This window comes from Antedon bifida, chromosome 2 (genome assembly GCF_963402885.1).
Source record: "Antedon bifida chromosome 2, ecAntBifi1.1, whole genome shotgun sequence".
NCBI lineage: Eukaryota > Metazoa > Echinodermata > Crinoidea > Comatulida > Antedonidae > Antedon > Antedon bifida.
Window position 1 is genome coordinate 21,353,671 of NC_136227.1, and position 13,639 is coordinate 21,367,309.

The window sequence follows — 13,639 nt, forward strand, 5'->3', positions numbered from 1 at the left end:
AGGATCATCAGTGTAGGTTTTATTTTTATCTTGAACAGGATTAAAAATGTGAAGGAGATCATCATCTATTATGTTGTTAAAGGGAAGTGAGTTATTAGTGGAAGTCATGGAGAATAATGTTAATTGTTCTGATGCGTATATTAGCTATGCAATAATTAGAAAGTTTAGTGGGCATAATATTCAAGAGGCAAAAAAAAGTGAATGAAAAAAAATGTAAAGGAAATGGGTCGATAAATTTATAAGAGAAAAAAAAGTAAATATAAAAAGCAATAAGGTATAAATCATGACTTATGTTTATATTTCAATAGCATACAAGCCCCTGGTAGGCTTACAAGAGTAGGTGTAATATGCCTAGTTAGTAATTCAAACATAACTAAAATGGATAATGTACAAAGTTTTAAAATATTAATAAATAAGGGTCAAGTGTTTTTTTATATCGTAAAAACATGCAAAAACCAAACTAAATTTATAGTATGGTCATCGTAGCTAGCCTTTTTGCAGTTCGCGATCAACCTTTGGGTTTTTCAAAACATGTGCAGGGTGCTCTCCATGCACTCCAGCAGTGGGGATGATGATCTCCTGACCACTAGCTTAGGCCTAGACTAAACGGCCTAGGCTTAGCTGAACGGCCTAGGCCTAGCTAAACGGCCTAGACAACTTTTAAACTAGAAATAAATCGTGGATCGTTTTTAATAAGCTTTGCTTTAGTTATGAAGTAATTGTTTTGGGATTAATAAATTAAGAAGATAATAAATTCGTAGGTACGTAAAAGTTTTATTATATTACTGATGACGTCATCGTTCGAACGGCGTTCGTAAAATAGAAGGTTCGTAATTGAGAAGTATGTAAATGAGAATGTCGACTGTATATACAAAAAATTATTTATATATAGATATTGAATTACTTTAAAAAATGCGATCCACTAATTTAATTTAGTGATTAATTACACGTTTTTATATATAGCGCCACCTACTGTCCGACTTCTAAAACAGGGTACCATTTTGGTTCTTGGTATTTGAAGCCCTCTATTAGCCATATACACGTGTAGTAACAAAGTAAGAGTTAAGAACCAACTATTAAAATTAAATTTTGGGTTACTTTTACACATTTTAAATAATTTTGGTGTAGATTTTATAGACCTATGACCTGTGTTCTTTAAAAACCCAAAATCATGTGTGACCTTGAACTTGACCTCACATACAGTAAATTACTGGGTTGGCATTTATCAATATTTGCTTATATTTTTGCTTAAGTAAATAACTTATTATCTTATTTATCAAACCGTCTTAACAGAAAAATTGTGTTAGGTAAATTTTACTTTGCACATGCGCAAAATTAAACTCTAGAGGGCAGCAAATTATGTCGTAAGACGAAAAATCCTTGCTTACGCATGCGCATTAGCTTTTTTCTCTTAGCGATGGCGGCGCTATAACATTTTATCTCCGTATTTTCACTACCAACAAAAGAGGGCGCATTCTGGCAACTATTGTTTTTATTACTTGAAATAGAGAAAGAGCACAACAGTCGGAAATACATACGAAAATCATTCACTCTAAACTTAAATAAAATCAACATTTATTTATTTTTATCAATGACAGCGACCCTTGGCAGCCGATCAGGGCCGTACCCAGGGGGGGGGGGCTGCGACGGGTGTGTACGCACCCCGCCAAATTGCAAAAGGTCCACATTTTATAGGGTCTTAAAATAAATCTGTAGTGTATTATACATTATATTCTCTAGTCTTGATCTCGTTTATTCAAAATAATTGTATTTTATAGAGTATAACGGTGTGACGTCACAATGATAGAGGGCGCTGCATGGTTGTTAGCCAACCAAAAAATGCGTTCAACGCTACTATGTTGATAAACTGTAAAGATCTGTATTTCTATCAAATTATGTATCTTAGCTTGATTTTTTTTAACTTAATTAAACTGTAGTTGAAGAATAAATAGATTATTAAAAACAAATATTTAGTGATCTTTTGAAATTTTAGTTTGTTTTTATTGAAAATTATTAAGTTTTAAAATGACTACTTCAATAAGCCTATTCCAAACCACTCAGGCAGGTTGAACACACTTTTGGTTGCGCTAGCAACCACGCAGCGTCACCTACCGTTGTGACGTCAGCAACGCGATACTCTATAATAAAGAAATCATAGTCATTCAGTAATTTTAAACCAACCAGGCACAGTACCACAAAAAATAAAGTGAGCAATATTTGTACTGCGTGCCAACACACACTGTAGTGTTAGATGGTGCGGCACATACAAACAAGTGAACATCAAATAAAGTGAACAATATTGTACCGCATGCCATAGAGCCTGTTTACGAGTTGTATGCCCCGTAGGAGAAATTTGCCGTAGTTATGTGACCGGTAAAACGATTGAAATTAACCACTTGCTCGCTCCCTTGGCGGCCCCCCAGCCCATGGTTGCTCTCTTCGCTCCCAATATACTCAATGTCATAAGTTGGCTAGACTCAGTCGAGAAACACCGGGATGGATGCGGGGATGGATGGTGTCCGGCGGGTAATAGTTTATTTACATTAGTCAATCCACACCATGTGTGTATCTATTCCAAAACCCGAAACATAGCGGGATAGTTATTACGATATTTTAAATTCACTTTTTCAATCAAGAACCGTCGATGAATGATAAGATATATTAATAAATCTGACTTAGGCAAAATCAAGGATTTAAGGCAAAGTTAAGACGATTTTTTTGCTAAGCAAGTTTGATAAATCCGGCCCCTGGTTTTAGAAGCGATGTTCATGGAAAATTGTAATTTTTGTTGGTTACCCAGCGACGTGACATCGGTAATGAATAATTCATGAAGAAAAATTATTTGATTGGTCAATATTTTATACATATTCATAAGTAAACAGTATGGAGTATGGTCGAAGTGGCCGCCAACCAAAGCGGCCGCCAGTTATATATCGTCATTTGTATGGAACGCCATGTGCGCTTTAATCTTTGATTGTCCTTGTCAACGCCATGGCCTATGGTTGTATTGTAATATTAACTTACTAAATATATTTACACTATCGAATCATTAAAGACATATTGTCCCCCTAAAAAATAATTTTTTTTTGTTGAATATGCCATTTTAATATCACATAATAGTTATTCACTATGACCAAAAACTTGAACCAAAAAAAAAACATTTTCCACCAAAAAAAAATTTAAAGCAAAATATACCTAAATTGTCTGGAAGACAATGGTTTTTGGTTGAAATTAACCATTTCTTTTGTCTTTTTATAAGTGAAATAATTATTTTTTAAGATTTTTTTTTCTACAGAAGTGAATAACTTTATTAAAACCATGAAATTGCCTATTCAAAATCTGATTTTATTAATCTTTATTTTTTCATGTTTTTGGGGGACAATACATCTTTAATAATTTACGTTTGCATCATAAATCTACGTACTATTGAATCTTTATATCTCTCTCGTTGAACTGACCAGACGATTCTCGAGCACTCTCCTATCGAATCTATATTCAGTATGCATTAATAATTTACGTACAGTATTGCCGAATCTTTATATCTTTACTATCGAATCTTTATACAGTATTGAATTAATAATTTACGTACGGTATTGCCGAATCTTTAAATTTATATCTCATTTACATACTATCGAATCTTTATACAGTATTGCATTAATAATTTACGTACAGTATCACTGCTGAATCTTTATATCTCATTTACATACTATCGAATCTTTATAAAGTATTGCAATAATAATTTACGTATGGTTTGCCGAATCTTTACATCTCATTTACATACTATCGAATCTTTATACAGAACTACATTAATAATTTACGTACGGTATCATTGCCGAATCTTTATATCTCATTTACATACTACTATCGAATCTTTATACAGTATTGCATTAATAATTTATGTACGGTATTGCCGAATCTTTATATCTTATTTACATACTATCAAATCTTTATACAGTATTACATTAATAATTTACGTACGGTATTGCCGAATCTTTATATCACATTTACATACTATCAAATCTTTATACAGTATTGCATTAATAATTTACGTACAGTATTGCCAAATCTTTATATCTTATTTACATACTATCGAATATTTATACAGTATTGCATTAATAATTTACGTACGGTATTGCCGAATCTACTTTATATATCATTTACATACTATTGAATCTTTATACAGTATTCCATTAATAATTTACGTACGGCATCAAATTGCCGAATCTTTATACAGTATTCCATTAATAATTTACGTACGGTATCAAATTGCCGAATCTTTATACAGTATTCCATTAATAATTTACGTACAGTATTATTGACGAATCTTTATATCTCATTTACATACTATTGAATCTTTATACAGTATTGCAATAATTTACATACGGTATTGCCGAATATTTATATCTCATTTACATACTATCGCATATTTATACAGTACGGGTATTGCAATACTAATTTACGTACGGTATTGCCGAATATTTATATCTCATTTACATACTATCGAATCTTTATACAGTACGGTATTGCAATAATAATTTACGTACAGTATTGCCGAATATTTATATCTCCTTTACATACTGTACTACCGAATCTTGGTTTTTATTATTAGTAATAATAGGGTGGGTTATACATTTAAGTGTTATTCCATTGTAATACATTGTTTGTGTTTTCAATAAAGCAACGTGGCCGCCAGTCGAGTTATTAGCAGAAATTCGCGTAATTAGGCCTAATTACCGTACCATACAGACACTTGCATCTTATTTTAGTATTTAAAACTCATTTTAAATTGATCAATATTTTTATATCTGAAGGTATAAAATAATGTAGGATATTAAATAAATAAATTACTGTCATCATGTTATTGTAATTAAATTATGATTGCGAACACTACTAGTTACTTTACTAATTAATTAACATATATATATATATATATATTGATATACTTTATTGAAAAAATATATATAATTCTTAATAACTGGCTTATTATATTAATATACAATAAAAACACCACAATGTATTTTTAATATTGACTTTATTAAACATATATATCATTTAGAACAGTAAGTAATCATCGATTCGCCATTTCGTTCAAAAGAACGTATCATATTCAATCTGTAAAAAAAGAGAATAAATTACATAATAATTTAAATTGTTATTTACGTCCGAGGTAAAAAAAGGTAAAAAAGAGGTCCTCTTGTGAAATCAGATTCCCGTCGAATTTATTTCAGATAAGTAGCTTAATTATCATGGATTTCGTACCCACCATTCCATCGATAGCTTTTTTTTTCTCTTTTGTGGCGCAAACACCACTTTTATTCCAGTTATATTATCTCATGTCATTACATAAAAGCATATTATTTAACACATTTGTTAATTCCCAATGTCGTTACAATTCATCTGTAACATTTTTACATTTATGAATTCCGTATTACCTCCTATTTTCATTAATGTTCTTATATTTTTCTATACACTTGACAATGATCATCATTATCATCTATATCTCATTTTAAAATATTTTACACATATATATAATTAGGCCTAATTACCGTACCATACAGACACTTGCATCTTATTTTAGTATTTAAAACTCATTTTAAATTGATCAATATTTTTATATCTGAAGGTATAAAATAATGTAGGATATTAAATAAATAAATTACTGTCATCATGTTATTGTAATTAAATTATGATTGCGAACACTACTAGTTACTTTACTAATTAATTAACATATATATATATATATATTGATATACTTTATTGAAAAAATATATATAATTCTTAATAACTGGCTTATTATATTAATATACAATAAAAACACCACAATATATTTTTAATATTGACTTTATTAAACATATATATCATTTAGAACAGTAAGTAATCATCGATTCGCCATTTCGTTCAAAAGAACGTATCATATTCAATCTGTAAAAAAAGAGAATAAATTACATAATAATTTAAATTGTTATTTACGTCCGAGGTAAAAAAAGGTAAAAAAGAGGTCCTCTTGTGAAATCAGATTCCAGTCGAATTTATTTCAGATAAGTAGCTTAATTATCATGGATTTCGTACCCACCATTCCATCGATAGCTTTTTTTTTCTCTTTTGTGGCGCAAACACCACTTTTATTCCAGTTATATTATCTCATGTCATTACATAAAAGCATATTATTTAACACATTTGTTAATTCCCAATGTCGTTACAATTCATCTGTAACATTTTTACATTTATGAATTCCGTATTACCTCCTATTTTCATTAATGTTCTTATATTTTTCTATACACTTGACAATGATCATCATTATCATCTATATCTCATTTTAAAATATTTTACACATAAAGAATTTGTGAGATTTTCATTTGTTTGTTTTCATTTTACAACCAGGATTATACAATGTATTTATATACAAGATGAAACGAAATAAAATCAGATCAGTACAACCTGTAACTCGTATCACAGTGAATTCCTTTTCTGATAATCGTATCAAATTAGAAATTATATTAGCATAATAGTAATTCTTAAGGCTACCCATTTTTCTATACTTGTTTCTTTATTGTTATATGTTTCACATTCAATGTTATATAGCATATTGCTTTTAAATGAATTCCATAAAGATTTACCCACTTGCTTATTTAATGCTGATTTATTCTATAAATAGTGAAGGCTGCAAATGTGTAAATATTTAGCTTGCTTAGAATTTCGCTCACCACATTCCCATCCAAACTTTTTCTCACATCGATATGAACAAATGAGATGACGACTTCATTGCAAAATTAGGTTCTTTTTCAACCTCAAAATAAGTATCATGTATTTAGATTGCTTAGAATTTAGCTCACCCCATATCCCATTCAAAGTTTTTTCACACATTATATGAACAAGATGACACGACTTCATTGCACAATTATGATCCATTATTGCGAATTTATGTTCAAATGTTCCCGACATCAAGGTAAAAAGTACCAGCTGAATAAAATATCTAACATATTGCAAAATTAGTCTCTATTATTGGGAATGTTTCCGACATCAAAGATTGTTAAAACTTGATGAAAATGCTGAATTAATTAGGTACCATTATTTACCTCTGCCAAGGAGGTATATGTAATCGGTAGCGTGTGTTTGTTACTTGGCAAAAAGAATTTTGCCAAGTATAGTATTTACTTTGTTTGTTTGTATGTTTGTTTGTTAGCACGATAGCGCCTACATTTTTCAAGTTATCATTCTGAATTTTCGGGTGTAGATAGGTATACTTTCAGACCATGCCTATTGAAAATCAACAAAATTGGTTTATTAATAACTTCACAAATAACAAAAATGGTATTATTTTCAGACCGGCTAGTGTTAAAAGATAGGAGACAATTTTTAAAAGCCGGCGAGCAGTCTTAAAGTAACAAGTGTACTGAAATTGCATTTTCTCGAGAACTACTAGTCTAAAAAACATCATTTTTGTACAAGAGGCAAGAGTTACAATTTGTGATTTGTAATTTTAAAACTTAATTAGATTTAATATACAGGTTTTTTGATGCGAATAGTTTAAAAACCTATTTGTTTTCAAATTCACCCAGTTTTTCTTTACACCAAACTCGTATACACATGATTGTAGTGAATAAATCACACAGCATTAAGACACACACTTTTGGTGAAAATCGGGTCAAGGTCCAGGAGGCCAATTTTGATTTGGCCAAGTATCGTGCTATGCGCGAGGGCTAGTTTGTTTGTTTGTTTGTTAGCAGGATTACTCAAAAAGTAATTACAAGATCTTTACCAAAATGAATCGGATAGATATGTGGTCAAGGACCATTCCATTAAATTTTGGGACCATTTGGGACCATGGTCTTAATTCTGGACCACTTTTTTGGTATACTGTTCAGACCTGCTAGTGTTAAAAGATAGGACAGAATTTTCCAAAAGCCGGCGAGCAGTCTTAAAGTAACAAATAAACTAAAATTGCATTTTCTCGAGAACTACTTGTCCAAAAAACTTCATTTTTGTACAAGAGGCAAGAGTTATAATTTGTGATTTGTAAATTTAAAACATAATTTGATTTAATGTGAACGTTTTTTGATGCAAGTAGTTTAAAAAACCTATTTCTTTTCAAATTCACTCGTTTGATTTTCGCGTTGCTGTTCTATTGTTAGTCAACTGAAGCTATTGTTAATGAAAGGCTTGTTAATACATAACCATTACACCAAACTCGCATACACATGCTTGTAGTGAAATTAGCCTAAATCACAAACAGCATTAAGACACACACAAATATATTATATATATTTCTTTTTTACCGGAGAAATCTTATGTAGGAGAATTTTACAGTAGGCGGAGGTATGCACTCTCGGAGTGTCTTTCTAGTTTATTTATTGTGATATGCATGTTCAACTGTTACCTTCTATTACGGTACATGACATGAAGAGATTGATAACAAAAGAGAACAACGTAATATCTCATCTTTATTACAGAATTTGGTTCCATTATCTATTTGTGTTCTAAATATTTCCAACCTTATGAGTTATTGTTTTGATGAAACAATTTGGTGAATTTCCCCTCGACGTAGGCCTACCTGTAGGCCTGCCATCCCTTATTTATTTATTATGGTCACACACACACGTTTAACAAATCAGATGATGAAATTATAACGAATATCTAACTAACAATTTGCGAGGTTAGGTTCGCCATTATTCCGAATTTATGTTTTAATGTTTCAGACATCAAAGTAAATATAGTGTTATACTGTAGGTATAATAAGTGACAAAAATGTGATCATGTAATTCATATTCTTAAAGAACTTATAAATAAAAAACATAAATACCATTATACATTTTAAAAAAACGGAATTGATTAGGCCAAGTAATAAAATATACATGTTTCTCGTCCGGACTTTTTCAAAAAAGGAAGGAGGAGGCACTTGTTATTTGTTATTTTATATTTTTTTATTTTTATTTTTGCTATTTTGCTCAGTGGATTGGTCATTGGTTGGTCATTGGTATTTCGACAAACATATTAAAAAGAAATTAAAAAGAAATAAATATTATACATTACATGGTTAAACCATGGACGTATAATTACATCTCGTCTTCTTATAACGAACACTATAGGCCTACCAAGCAGCGTGTTGCAAACATGTGCATGGGGAGGGCCATAAGAAAGCTTTACATTTCACACATGCATTGTATACGGTCAAACCTTACCCGCCGCTGAAAAAGGGGCCGTTTTGACCTGGGTTGCCATGTTTATGATATTTCGTGTGCTAATCGAGTCGAATGCAGTTTTAATGATGCACTCTTGGCGTTCCATATCTGTTCGTTTGTTCGTGTCGACACATTCAGTATCAAATTTTTTCAATCAATTGCCTGCTTGCGAGTATTATATAATTATAAGGTATGGTTTAAAGATCTTTAGCTATGTTCGGCTTCGGGATGTTATACCACACTTAGGCCTAGGCTAGGCTAGGCTATAGGGGTCGTCGGTTTCGTGTTATGAGTTTATTAAATACACTGGGTTGAATGTGTGCTGTGAAGAAGCTCCCAATGTTAACAATGCATGGATGACTGGCTGGCACATGGTTTACTGTGCTCTTAGTATTTCCGCTTGGCTGTGTTTTGAAATACGTGTATTGACTGGGATTTTCTATGGAAATTTTAAAAATAACAAATAACAAAAAAAAGGAGGAGGCCTCCAAAAAGGAGGCGGGCGGGGACGAGAAACATGTATTTTTTTTACTTGGCCTTAAAAATGAAACTAAAAGGTTAGAAAACTGTATAGTTAAGCAATGTTAAACAAAAAAATATATATAATAATCAATAGAATAACGGGATACATTCATATTCAATGAATAATCATTTTAATTTGAAAAAATAAACATAGAAATTCATAAAAACGAACAAAATAATAACGGGAATAATGTACTGACGAAAGGAACGTCAAATCAAAATATTACTAGGAAATAATGCAGAAATGGCGTCCCATAACTCAAACACTCAACGTTTTAGCGCCAAAGGCAAATTGTCCCAGCCCATGTCCGCATAACATGCAGACGTGACTTCAAACACTTCCCTTTGGCGCTAAAACGAGTAGTCTTCTTTTCTAGGTAGATTCACGCAATCGTTCCTTGAGGGCGCTATACGCAAGCGTTATTTTGTATTGGAAACTTGTGACCGCGTGACCGACAGCGGTGGCGTGGTCCTATTCAACGTTTAATGAATAGGGGTGTATTAATATCGATTTCCCTAAAAATGTGATGAGGTCAGAGCACAGCCATTTTTTTTATCGTCGCTGACGATGTTTTGTTGTTAATTTAGAGAAAAAATTATGCCATTATGTCTTCTTATTTTTAATCTATAGCAGAATTTAGGCGGGTAGATTTTAAAGTAATTATATTTTCCGATATTTGACCCCCGATCTACCCAATTTCGGTTGAGTGTTCAATGTTTTAAATGAAATGTTCAGAATCAGCATACATTGTTTACCCTAGAAACAAGTTGTGTAGACAATATATACCACGCGAAAATGTAATTAGACCCGTTGGACTGGCGACCATTTCATACCGGCTAGGCCTCCAATATTACGATTACGAATTCATTCGAACGGACACCTATACCTAGTATATTATATCATACAAATATGTTTTAGTTTAATATTTATATAACAAATGCATTTATAATATTATTTATTAACCATTTAAGAGAAAACAATTAAATTAATAAAAACGTGGTTACAGCATAATATACCTACCTTAAAAATGGAATCGTCCAAGTTTACTATAGGACTACAGTAACTGGACTGATCCATTTTGTGAAATAGGGGGTTTTGTTTTTTTGGAAATAATTATTGTAAATTGATGTTTGTAAACTGTTTTTATGTTGTTATAAATACTAAATAGTATTTTTTATTGATATAAGACAGAGACTGTACCATAAAACTTTTATTTAAACAGTTAAATATATGCAAAGAAGCAATCCATGAGTCATAAAAATAATTAAAATACATATCACAATGATGTAAAACATTAATTTAACACTACATTAATAACATAAATTTATTAATTAAAGTTTATTTTAATATCTTTCTATCAAAATTGTTATCGAAGCTAGTCTGGTCTTGAGGACATTCTAAAACTACCGTATAGACATCTTCATCAGTGTCAATCAAAATTGTTATCGAAGCTAGTCTGGTCTTGAGGACATTCTAAAACTACCATTAATAATTATAGACATCTTCATCAGTGTCACTTGTATTGATGAATTCAGACTACAGGAACTTCATCATTCCTGCTGTAGTACTACACCTTTTAATTTTCATTATCATTCTGGAAATTACCTTGTGCAGTTAAAAACAAACTGTGATTCTAGAAATGTTATAACTTGAAAATAAATAAACATACCGGTTATTTTAATTATAGTTTGGAAAGTTTAAAATTTTGAAAATGTTGCTTGATTGTAGAAACTTGCAGAAATTCTTTGATACACTAAATTTCAGCATTTGTGGTTCAATTTTAATTGTTGAAATTCAAATTGGCGGCCATTTTGGAATTAGTGGCCATTTTAAATTTTGGCAGCCATTTTGAAAATTAGCAGCCATCTTGAAAATCGATGGCATCTATCCAATGGAATCATCTTGAGATCTATTGAATTTATAATTGGTACTTTTGTTAGAAATTGGCGGCCATTTTGAAATTGGTGGCAGCCATTTTGAAATTGGTGGCGGCCATTTTAAGATTACCGGGAATTTTTAAATTTGCGGTCCTTTTGAAATTAGAGACCATTGCGATCGATATGGCTACCATTTTCAAAAGTACAAACTTATATTATCACATTAGTATTTTGGGTTCATTACGAGATGGTCACAATTTATGTACCGTAGTTCCTCGGGTATAATCCCACCTCGGGTATAATCCCACCCCCGACTTTACGATTACCTTCGCACGCAAGCATATCCCCGGGCAAAGTCCCAGTGTATAATTTAACATTAGGCCAGAGGTGGGCCTAGCTAGGCCTACTGTAGCTAGCTAGGCCGACGTCAATTTCTCACCAAAAAATAGAGTAATTTCTCTGAATTTGGCTGACTTAAAACTCATCAAACAACATTGTTAAGTTGAATACAACCTTAATGCTAGCATGCCCCGATCGTCACGTTCTGTACATCCTTTCGCCGTCGTTTACATTCTTTCTTGTTGTTTACACTACTGTGCATGCTTGATTACCGTAAAAAAACACCGCCCTCTATACCGACCGGCTTGTGCAGTAGAGTTTGTGTCACATGCAACAACAACATGCGATTTACACAGAGAGCTCGAGCGTGTGGGTGAACATGGAGAACTCGTATGATCGAGTTCATGTCGATTTGGGAAGCTAGGCCTAGATCACATTTTAGGGTATTTTTTAAGTAGAAATCTCGGGGAAAATCTATACGGTAGGCATAGCACAGGTAAGACCAATTAGGCCGCCTAGGCCTAGATGGCCTGGCCGTCTAATTGCTAGGCCTACATCGGAATATAGCTTTTAGATAGCCTAAATCGTAGCTAGAAGAAATATCGTCATTTTCAGTTCATGCAGCGGGAAATCCCCAGGTATAGTCCCACCTCCCAAATTCGGCAAATTTCACGTACAAGGGGGGTGGGATTATACCCGGGGAACTACGGTATATAAAAAACTGCCCTAAAAATGGCAATATTTTGCGGAACAAAAATTGCGATAACTCCGAGACCCTGAATCGGACAATAATGGGAGACCCCTCATTTTTATCCTAATTTTATGCTCTACAATTTGGAATTAATTTGGAACCAATCTGACTAGGCCTAGTTTGAAAATTCCATGAATCTACCTATCTTTTCCAGCTGCTTAGAAAGGGGTCGGTAGGCTTCCCATCATGCATGTCGAGTTTTCTATATTTTTCGATGACAGTGCCTTTCGTTTTTTTACACTAAAATCGTAAATTTTCGTCGTATGTTTCAGTTATAATGGTTTAATTTCTTGCAATGAGTAAAGATTATTACTAATAATAATAGGTTAGAAATACTCAGGTCAATAATTTTCAGTTTGTGTTTATTTGGAAATAAATAATATCAATATTTAATAACACGATTAGCTCACCACCAGAAACGTGCTGCCAAATTAAGTGACCGCCTTGTGCGATACAGACCACGCGAACCTCATTTGGCAATGTCACTTCATTTGGCGTTACAGGCCTACCCTAGCTAGGCTAAGTGTGAGTGCTATACTACTATTGAATAGGCCTAGGCCTAGCTAGGGTTTATGTGTTTGTTCTTATTGTATTTAATCGCTTGAGACAAAAAAAAGAATACTTTTGCAATTGAATTGAATGAACTTTGAATTACCTGTAACATATTCTAAAAGGTCATGGTCTATCAGAGGAAAATAGGCAGTAAGGACTTCTCTGTAAGCTGCCATCTTGCTTGAGGTATATTCAGAGCATTCTCTACTTCTACGGAGCGCAATTTATGCCTTCCGAAATACAAATAGTACTCGGTAACTGGTCGAGTGGACCAAATTTAGCACCGGTGGAGCACAGTGATATAAAATAGAAATAAGTCACTAATTTTAATATCTTTTCGTATGTTAAATACACTGTGCTCAAGTGGACCCAATTTGGCGCCAGTGGAGCACAGTGATATAAAATAGAAATAAGTCAC

The 13,639-nt window shown here is 32.4% G+C and overlaps 1 protein-coding gene across 1 annotated transcript in view; it reads right to left on the reverse strand.

Moving 5' to 3' along the window:
• Window positions 1–13,412, reverse strand: part of LOC144858623 (ATP-binding cassette sub-family F member 3-like) — a 140,037-nt gene extending 126,625 nt beyond the window's left edge. The window contains exon 1 of the mRNA XM_078714709.1: window positions 13,325–13,412. Coding sequence (XP_078570835.1) covers window positions 13,325–13,397 — 73 coding nt within the window. The 5' untranslated portion in view covers window positions 13,398–13,412. The remainder of the gene's footprint in view (window positions 1–13,324) is intronic.
• Window positions 13,413–13,639: the final 227 nt, after the last annotated feature.